The sequence below is a fragment of the Pygocentrus nattereri genome, chromosome 11 (assembly GCF_015220715.1).
Source record: "Pygocentrus nattereri isolate fPygNat1 chromosome 11, fPygNat1.pri, whole genome shotgun sequence".
NCBI lineage: Eukaryota > Metazoa > Chordata > Actinopteri > Characiformes > Serrasalmidae > Pygocentrus > Pygocentrus nattereri.
In genome coordinates, this window is record NC_051221.1 from 18578703 (window position 1) to 18589468 (window position 10766).

Consider the following 10766-nt stretch of genomic DNA (forward strand, 5'->3'; position numbering starts at 1 on the left):
TTGTGTACTGCCAAAAAGTAACTTTACAGGACAAAAAAAATATATAAAGAAAACTATAAAATTATAATGAAAGTTAATGTGAAAAGATTTTATTCCAAGGCAATGTGGACTACTTCTATTGGTCTGTCCCTCCTGAAATTTTGACACTGTGTAAACAGCAGCTGGCACTGTTAAATTATGTAAAAATGGAGGCAACAATGTTTCAGAAGTAATTGGAATTATCCAAATGAACAAAATAACAACAATAATAATAAATAAAAAACTGGGTTAATGTGTGTGAATATACATTGTCTGCAGTAGCTCCATGTATCTGACATCTCCTCCCCCTCCTTCCACTTCATGATCCAACTTCAAAATGATCTCATCCTCAAACTGAGAGAGAGAGAGACAGAGGTGTAATAAAAGTCTTAGTTATTTGTGCATAAAAATGATATGACAGTAAACAATCAATCTTCCGTTTATGGTGCTGTACTTTTTTAAAGTTTCCTGCATGCTTGTGTTCACACTGCATCATGTCAAAGAAGATGGGTATTGTAGCTCTGCGAAGTTCCTCCTCAGGAATTAACGTCATCTCCAGGATCGGCCCCACCATGCCAGGGATAAAACAGATTTTATTCCCCGCTATAACGCACACACAGAAACACACACACACACAGACACACACAATAAGGAATGAAATGGAAATGCAGCAGAAAGTGAATTTGCATACACTGATCTCCTGTGTAAGCTTCAATATATGTGACTATACACTCACACACATGCAGACTTACCCAACTTGTACCACATGTCTCTGATGGCAAATCCAATCAGCCTTCTCATATCACCATATCTGAGAAACAACACAAAGGAAAAAGAAGAAAATTGGAAAAGAATAAGCAGATCAAATTAAAGTGTAAATCTTTGTTTGGTTCTTTGTTGTTTGTCTGTATGTTTATTTTTTTGCCTTTTTCCACATTTCTTACTTGACAGGCTAGCACGGCCTATGCTGGTTAATGTAGTTCCAGAGTGTGTGTGTGTGCGTCTGTGTATGTGGGTTTGTTTGGGACATAGATGTGACTATTTACAGTTAGGTGGTCAGTAAATGTTCCACACCTGTGAGACTAGATCAAATGCAATGCACCTGTATCTACAGTAGGGATATGTGTGTGTGTGTATGTGTGTGTGTGTGTGTGTGTGTGTGTGTGTGTGTGTGTGTGTGTGTGTGTGTGTGTTTTGGTGTCTCACTTTGCCAGGATCTTGTTTCTCTTTGTGGGGGAGAAATGCTGCAGCTGCAAAGACTCTTGGGTAATAAACGCCACAGCCAAATGGAAGTAATTATTCCACAACTGCAACCAAGGGAGAAGGGAGTGGGAGTGGACGAGAGAGCAAGAGAGAGGGAGAGAGGAAAAGTGAAAGAGAAAGGAGAGTAATATTTCTTAGTTACATTCATTCATACTTAGGTATGCTTTATACACAGATATCTACACACCTACCTGCACTTCAAAGTTGTTGTTGTCCAGGAACTTGTGGTTCATGGTGTCAGCGTAGATGTTTATGGCTCTGAGGAATACTCTGATTGGATGATAAAAGCAGAGGTTTCATGTAAATATCAATGGTAACCTCATACTTTATTCACAGAAATGCACCGCAAATGTTTTAAACATACCAAGTATCTAAAATACTGACATTCTGTTTGATTCTGCTTATGCACAACCACACACACCCTAGCTTTTCAGGATGCCTAAAGCTGTACCTACACCACACAATTTCTAGCTCAGTTTTAACCCAATTTACCCTTCCTGACAAAATTTCACAATCTGAAGTGTTTTTTCTAGGTTGAGAGCTCAGGCAGAAGTGGCTGACACCAAGGATGATCTGGTAATGTGAGAGGGAAAATGTGTCAAGCTTTAGCCTTCTAATTGAAGACCTTCCAAAATGTTCAAACATGTCTGAACATATGTAACTGAATGAATGATTCAGGCAACAACTAGTGAGAGAGCTAGGAGGGAAAAAACGGCAAGAAACATGTAGGCACACTGCATGTACAGCAGACTGTAGAGACAGCGCAGCTACTTGCTGAAGGCTAGATAGATGATACTGTTTAAAATGTATGGATGCAGATGAAGGAATTCGCCACACATTCAAGCCTGCACAGATTTTGAGCACATTTTATAGTCAAAACATGTAACGCATGTGATACCGTCTTTCTGCCGTATATCATCTAGGATAGTGGTTCTAAAATCAACCCTCATGGACCCCTAGATTGTCCAGATGTTTGCTCCAACCTACTCAAAACACATATGGATAGAGCAAAAATGGGGACCATCTTGGGGATCGGTTTGTGAACTGTGCAAATGCAAAAAAAAATCTGTAAAATGCCAACATGACTTGGGTGATGCTCTCTGTTATTTAGGATTCAAACAGTCGTGTAGTGTACGCCTAGCTTAACAAGCTTTAACACACTACTCCTACTGCATTCACTCATATCTGTCTCTTACTCTCATTCACATTAACTGTGTATGGGTACATGTGCGGGCTCTCACCTGTTCTGCACCATGATCATGGTGACCCAATCAGAAGGATAAACATGTTTACCAATCAGATCCTTAAACAGCAGGAATGTCTCCATCAAGAAGTCCTACAATAGCACACACAGCCTCATATTAACGCTCTTACATTAAATGCATATGTATCGATTACAAAAATACAAGCTGTCACTGTCATATCAAAACCTCATACTTTCTTTTTTGTTTTATCTGCCTCAGCCTGCACTACTATGGTTGGTTGAAATGTGTTAACGCCGTTTAAAAACTATTAAATTAACTCTGGCAGAATGTTTTTCCCTGTGTTGTAAATTTACCATTTTGGAAATATAAGGTTTTGTTAGAACAGAGACAAATGACACTTTGGGTATAAATAGGTACAACGTGTGTTTGTGCATTCTCACCACTAGGTCACTAGTGCCACTGAAAGTTTCAATGTAGCTTGAATAGTGTCGATCGTCCATTTGACTCAGTATAGCAGTCATACAGGCTACCACACGAGACTGAGGAGAGAGGGAGAGAGGGAAAGAAGGCAATTGAGGGCAAAGTGGTACATTACAGAGGTTGAACAGCAACTAATCAAAAAGTCCTGACACGCATTTTGGGAAGGAGAGGGAAAGATGGGGAAAGATGACAAACAACTTTTCAGATTACGCTTCAATCATTCAAAATCTATTTCCAGCTCCTCTCCCTGCCCTCTATCCCAACCTATCTCTCCTCCCTTATTTCTTCCCACCTCCTCCCCCCCACACTTCTTCATTTAGGTGACACAGTGTAAAGGTGGGAGGATGATGAATGGCAGAGGAAGAGGAAGAAAAAATGATGGATGACGGATGGATGTTTGCAGATGGTGCGATAAGCTCCATCACTCAGTGACATGTCAGCATCTTGACCGCATTGTGCTGATCAGGAGCATGAGGAGAAGTGTGTGTGTGGGTTTTGTGTGTTTATGAACTGATTTGTTTTGTGACATTTGAGTCTGATTTGGTACGTTCACTCAGGCTGGCATATAATGAGGCTGTTTTATCACTAAAGGGGGGTTTTCAACATTTGTACCAATGCAGCACCAGTCTCTGGTTCATCTGGGTGGAGTTTCATCTCAGACAATTTATGCTGGATACATTATTAACACAGTGAAGATGGTAATTTCAAACAGAGAATTTAATTATGAGATGAAAAACATTTGGTTCCACATTTCACTCCACCCAGGGTCGTTCTGGGTAGTTTTAATAACAACTCATCCAGTGCAGACGGGAATCCTGCCACTAGCATTTAGTTTCCCACTTTTTGGCCTGAACTTCTTTAGCTAGGAAAAAGCTTGATGATCTGGTGATATTTCCAAGCATTTTAATAATGAGATTTTTGAAGCGTTTGGAGGAAGTTTTTAAAACTTTGATTGGATATTTGGACAAAATACATTCCTTTTTAAACATAGATAGAAACTATACTCATGTACATTCCAGCAGATTAGTGACCAGCCACTTTCTTAAAAACCCTTACTTTGAAGGTCTCTCTTTGTGATGTACAAAGTAAATACAATAGTTCATCTATAAAAATGCACAAGTTATCCTGCGTTAGTTATCCGTTAGGCCTCCATCAATTGCCAGTTTCTGACCACAGAGCCACTGTTGGCTGGTGCTTTATGGGTGGCGGATCACTATAAACAAACAGTGTGTAAAAACCCCAGCAGTATCACTGTGCCTGATACACCAGTAACAGATACACATACGCTACCATACCCATGTCAATGTTTTATGATTTAAAAATCACATTCTTTCAAGCTGTGATTTCAAGATGAAAGTGATGAACTGTTCAGCCCTATATAGGATACAAACACATCTTGGATGCAAACCTGCAGACGTCTGCAAAAAAACTGCTAAAACCATGAAGGTCTGAAACACACCAGCCACCTTTGAAAGAACGCTCAGCCCAAAAGAAAATCGCAGTATTGAAATGGTCTCTTTAAAATAAATGTCACTATTTTTAACATCACCACCGCTTTTGTTTCAAACATTTGGCAAGAAACTGAACCTGTCTCATTTACACCAAATGCACACAATTAGCATCTTTCATTTACTTTTGTTTACAGGTTCAAACGCAACTCGACTTCGCAGCATTTAATGAAAGACTGATAATGGTGACGAATAAGGTTACGTCCTGCAGAGATATAGACAGATATTTCACCTGGGGAAGATCTTGGAAGTGTTGTTCATTTTGCACCTGCTTTTTTTTACGAACTGAGATAAAAGGTGTCAAACATATTCAAGTTCACATCATGGTGTAAAAATAGGATATGCAGCTGATACAAATAAACCACTGAATATTTATCGCTGTCTCAGAGAGATGCAGGGGGAGGATTTCACAGCTGTTTGTGTGGCTGGCTTTAAATTCTGCTTACTGGATATATGCTGATCACACAGACGTCTGCGTCTCTGAGAAGCTCTCGCGTGTGGGTATGTGTGCATCTGAATGATTTCCCTATTGTTACTGTATTTGTACTTTCAGATTGAGTTTGAAAATGGATGATTGAAGACAAAAGCATTTAACTCACACACACATGCACACATCTAACATGGAGGCGGAAGATACTCGAGAGTATGTTAAATGTGGAAGTTAAAAAAGATCTTAAAGTTCATATAAAAACACTATATCTGAGTACATGTAAACACACACGGGCTCACAGACATATGTGCTAACAAAGATGGGCTGGAGCATCCAAATCTCTCCTGCGCACACACAGAGGTGTGTAGGGGATAAAGCGAAAGAATGAAATGTAATCTGTCTTATGTAACAAATCTAATTAAATAGAAGAGAGTGTCATCTACATGGGCAGATGGCTTACGCTGCAGAATGAAAATGACACCACACAAATACACTCACTCCCTCACTCACACACACACACACACACACACACACACACGAAACAATGCCCAAACTCAACAATACACATAGAAACAAAACAATAAAAATCTACATTTCACTCTTAATCCTGCCGTTGTGTAAGTACCATAGTATAGGCTGTATTTCTTCCTCTCCAGAGAAAAAGCGTGACTTATAATTAATGCATTAAATGAATGGCCCATAAGAAACAGTATCATGAAATGAGTATTTACCTTAATGCTTTAACAAGCTTCATGTAATACCCTCACATTTTAAGCCCTATAATGAAAGCTGTACTCATGTCTATTTCACAGTCTATTTTACTCATGTGGAAATACAGACATTGCTACATTTTCCTATAAAGTCTATGACCTATTGCAGCATGCTGTGGACTTGCAAAACTGGGAATCTAATTAATGTATGTACAAATGCATTTCCCATGTATGTTTGGATTATTTAAGACATAATTCAAATGCAAAGCATGTATTTGCATTTGCATTTAAGTGTAAAATGGGTGGAAAAAGTCCTTTTGGCTTCATTTGGCTGCCAAAAATGTAATGTATTTGCAACTCTGATTGCAATTGCATTTTCACTGCCAACAAGGCACTCCTGTCAATCAAATGTTGGAGTGGAACATTTTTATGTGGGCATGTTTTAAGAAGTGGTGATGAAACAATGTCCAAACATTTTCAGTACTAGCACATTGTTTGGAAAAGTAAGTGGGTTTAAAAAAGCAGGTTTAGAAACTGATTTCATGTTGTTGTGTGTGGAAGTGATTCTTGACTCGACTGTGAGAGCCTATGGCTGTCACAAGCATCAATATTGGTGACATAGAAACATCTGACAAGTGAGTGACCAGCTTCAAGCAGAGGCTTGCAGGACTGTTGAGAACCTGGATGGCCAATGATGGAATTTCCTATTAAGGAGATGCAGGACCACTGTGGGTTATCCATGTGTTTCCCAACCCTGGTCCTGGAGAAACTCTAACTTGCACAGTTTTCACTGCTCCCTACACACCTGATTGCGGATGGCAGATGCATCGAGGGGAAAAGGGTGGCATCATGCAAACAGTAAAACAGGCTGGCAATCCTCATTTATGAATGAGAAAATGTGTTTTTGCAATGTCGTTTTTGCTTCTAGCATCGCTTTAAATCTGGCAGTGTTTTATGAATCTGGCCCAATACAACCTGTGTAGTTTTGCACACGGTCTCATTCTACATGTTCTTTCACTGACACTTCTAGGCCAAATCAACTTAAATTTGGCAAGGCCCCATCCCCCTGGAGCAGCCAGGGTTAAGTGCCTTATGCAGGTGCACAAGGAAAGGAGCAGAGCAGAGTTTCATGTAGGACTAAATCCAAAACCAGTGATTTTATTAAACGTTTAGCCTTCATGGATAGCGCATGGACCAGCTGAGACTCAAACCAGAATCCCAAAAAAGTTCAAATAAAATTGGACTAAATTTAGGCTTTAGAATGGCTGCCACTACTGTTTTACTTTTGTCTGTTTTTATAGATAACAATAAGTCATACAGACTCAGAAACCCCATAATCAAGTCTATTTTAAATGACGTATCAACTTAACACAGTTTGAGGTAAGTGTATTATGATTCTGGCATGTAGTTTCTACAAAGCTATTTGATGGCATATAAGCTTCCATTACTTGTTAGCTACATAGGCTCATAATTCCAGTGCAAAACCAAGGAAGCAAGCTTTAGACACCGAACGTTTTGGCTGATCAACTACATGGGCAAAATTGTGTAACTTTGATTATTGTCAAAACTGTCACTTTAGCGTGGCTGCATTCACATAATCACACATGTACACTCAAACATTTTCAGAATGGGTTCCTCAGATCTGTCTTTTTTTTTCTCCCCTGAAATCTCCCTCCTCCTCCATTTGTCACCTGGCAGCCCCATTTCAACATGGCAACCTTGTATTCTCCATCTTTTCAAAAATGGAATATTTAAGTTACATGGTTTCTGGTACCACAGGCATCACAGCCGCAAGCACACAAACAGATGCTCACATGCACTTTAAAGTGTCAGCAGCCACGACAGCCTGAGAGGAAGTGGTGAAAGGAAGGGAAGAGAATAAGCAGAGAAAGAGTTAAGTTTAAAATGTGAAAAATGACCAAAGGCTAAAAGGCAGAAGGAAAGACAATCTTACACATTTCAGCTTGTGCATAGCTGTTTATAGGTGACAGCACAGCTCAGAAAAGAGAAAAGATTAAAACGGGAAGAACTGAAGACTATAACTATTGGGACATGCTTGGGGAGGAATAGATGGATAGAAAAAGGGTGGGGGGGAATAGGTGGAAATGAACGATATAGAGGGAAATGAGGAAGGAGTACGGGGAAAAGAGAAATAAAAGAGAATGAGAACCCCCAGGCTTTGAAGGGAGCAAGAAACAGTCCTGCCAAAATTAGAGTGTATGTATGAGTATAACACTGATACACCTTTTCATGGGTGTGTGGGGTGGAGAGAGTGAGAGAGAGAGAGAGAGAGAGAGAGAGAGAGAGAGAGAGAGAGAGGCAGGGCGAGAAGTAGGGGAAAAAAGACAGTCCACAGGTACTCATTAGACACATCAATGGCTGGAGGGCTGTGCCAAGAACAGGCAGAACTAAAAGTGTGCGTGCGTGTGTGTGTGTGTGTGTGTGTGTGTGTGTGTGTGTGTGTGTGTGTGTGTGTGTGTGTGTGTCTGTGGAGAGTTTTATGGTCACTTGCCTCTTGTCCTGATTTCAGTTCACTCCTGTCTTCCCTCAGGCTGCCAGACTCAACTGCCTCATCTACATCTTTTTTTCCCCTCTCCTCCCTTCATTTTTCCTCTTCCCTCAGTGCCCTCCTCACCTCTTCTCTTCTGCTGCCTGCACACTCAATTTCTCTTTCCAGCCCTCTTCTCCTCACCTCCCTCTTGCTTTCTTCACCTTCACTGTCCTCTCCTCTCTGTCCTTTCTCATTTCTTCCTTTGTGTTTTTACTCCATCAATGAAAACAGAAAGCAAGAAAGAAAAGAAGGGCTTTTCTCTTTTCTCCCACCTTCTCATTTTCTCTCTTTAATTCTCCCTCCCTCTCAATTCCTTCCTCCCTTCATTTTTCTTCACTCGCCATGTCTCCTCTTTTCTGTCTCTTGCCTTTTCCCTCCCTCTTTTTTCTTTATTATCTTTCTTCCTACCCCTTTCTCTTTTCCTCCTTTCTTTCATTCCCCTCATTCTTCCTCCCTCTTTTACCCCTCCCTCTCTTTTCTCTTGTATCATTCCCTCTCGTTTCTCTTTTCCCTTCCTTTCTCTTTCATCCCCTCATTCTTCCTCCCTCTGTCTCCTCTCCCTCTATCTCTTGTATCCTTCCCTCTCTTGCTATTTCTGCCCTGTCTTTCATTTTCTCTTTTCTCTCATATCCTTCCCTCTCTTATTTTTCTTCATTCCTCTTACTTATTCATTCCTGTTTTCTTCCTCCCTCTCTTTTCTCTCATATCCTTCCTTCTCTTGCTTTTCTTTCTTCATTTCTCTTTCATTCCTCTTATCTCCCTCCCTTATCCTATTTTTTCTTGTATCCTTCCCTCTCTCATTTTTCTTCCTCCCTGTCTCTCTTTCTTCCCCCCACTCTGTCTTTTATTTTTTCCTTCCTCTCTCGCCTCTTCTTTTTTCTAACTTAATTGTTCTTTTCTCTCCCCTTTTCACCTTTTCTTCTTTCCTCTTTCTCTCTTCCAGTTTTCCCTTTTTCTCCTTCCTTCTCCTGTCTCCCTCTTTCCTATTTTGTCCCTTTCTCTCTGTCTCCTCTTTTCTCTCTCCATCTCTCTTAACTAATGTTCTGAGAACTCATCACAGCTCTAAATCAAATTAAAGTGAGCTTAGCCTGAGCAAACAGCAGCTACACCTTCAGCCTTCACCCTGACACGCGTGTGTGTGTGCGAGCGTGACATTCTAAATGCTAATGAAACACAGTGTGTGTGTTTGCATGTGTGTGTGTGTGTTTGAGAAAATCATGTCACACAAACAAACACACACACACACACACACACACACACACACACACACACACACACACACACACACACACACACAATCTGTTTCCTTCATCTCAGAGGCACATGCAAGGTGAGCACTCACAATTTGGCCCCAATGTGCAGCGCTCTTTATTTCAGGCAGAATGCTTAGACATCCCGTTTATCTTCAGAGAGAAAAATATCACATATCCACAAACATAAACACACAGGTAGGCAGGCATATGACTACCAAAGTGCATGCATACACATTTATTCCTTTGCTCTTTTACTCTTCTATAAATCTTTCTACATATTCATACTGCCTTTGGAGGGGTGTGGAAGAGAGAGAGGGAGACAGATAGATTCCCATATACATACATGAAGGGAGATAAAGAGAAATATAGAAGAAAGAGAGGAACAGAGAAAGAAGAGAGGGCATACGGACACACAGATCCAGAAATACATATACACTCACTGGCCACTTTATTAGCTACACCTGTTTAATTGCTTTTTAACACAAATAGCTAATCAGCCAATCACATGGCCGCAACTCAATGCATTTAGGCATGTAGAGGTGGTCAAGACAACTTGCTGAAGTGCAAACTGAGCATCAGAATGAGGAAGAAAGGTCATTTAAGTGACTTTGAATATGACATGGTTGTTGGTGCCAGACGGGCTGGTCTGAGTATTTCAGAAACTGCTGATCTACTGGGATTTTCACACACAACCATCTCTAGGGTTTACAGAGAATGGTCTGAAAAAGAGAAAATATCCAGTGAGCGGCAGTTGTGTGGACAAAAAAGCCTTGTTGATGTGAGAGGTCAGAGGAGAATGGGCAGACTGGTTCGAGATGATAGAAAGGCAACAGTAACTCAAATAGCCAACCAAAATCTCTGAGGAATGTTTCCAACACCTTGTTGAAAGTATGCCATGACAAATTAAGGCAGTTCTGAAGGCAAAAGGGGGTCCAACCTTTTACTAGCAACAGTGTACCTAATAAAGTGGCCAGTGAGTGCGTATAGACAGGCAGAAAGAGAGTGGGTGAAGGGGAAAGGAGGGATGCAGACATGCAGACGTGCAAAAAATATATAGTTAGGGAGAGAGGGAGAGACAGAGGGTGAAGAAAGGGAAGAAAGAAAGAGGGACAAAGAGGAAGAGAGAGAGAGAAAAGGAAGAGAGAGAGAGAGAAAGAGAGAGGGTGAGAAACAGAGAGTGAGAGAGACAGAGAGAGAGAGAGAGAGAGAGAGAGAGAGAGAGAGAGATAAACTAGATGCATGTGAAGCTACCCGACAGCCAATGCAATACATCAATGAGAGCTACGCTTATAAATCAGTGATTGTATATCAGCGAAAGGCAAAAGGAGACTGAACGGTGTGTGTGTGT

At 40.7% G+C, this 10766-nt stretch overlaps 1 protein-coding gene across 1 annotated transcript in view; it reads right to left on the minus strand.

Moving 5' to 3' along the window:
* The window catches only part of LOC108438823 (dedicator of cytokinesis protein 2), a 127861-nt gene that overhangs the window by 24380 nt on the left and 92715 nt on the right, over nucleotides 1-10766 (minus strand). Inside the window, exons 27-33 of the mRNA XM_017716894.2 lie at nucleotides 2927-3025; nucleotides 2523-2617; nucleotides 1473-1551; nucleotides 1225-1325; nucleotides 771-829; nucleotides 473-621; nucleotides 287-372 (exon numbers count right to left, since the gene is read on the minus strand). Coding sequence (XP_017572383.1) covers nucleotides 287-372; nucleotides 473-621; nucleotides 771-829; nucleotides 1225-1325; nucleotides 1473-1551; nucleotides 2523-2617; nucleotides 2927-3025 — 668 coding nt within the window. The remainder of the gene's footprint in view (nucleotides 1-286; nucleotides 373-472; nucleotides 622-770; nucleotides 830-1224; nucleotides 1326-1472; nucleotides 1552-2522; nucleotides 2618-2926; nucleotides 3026-10766) is intronic.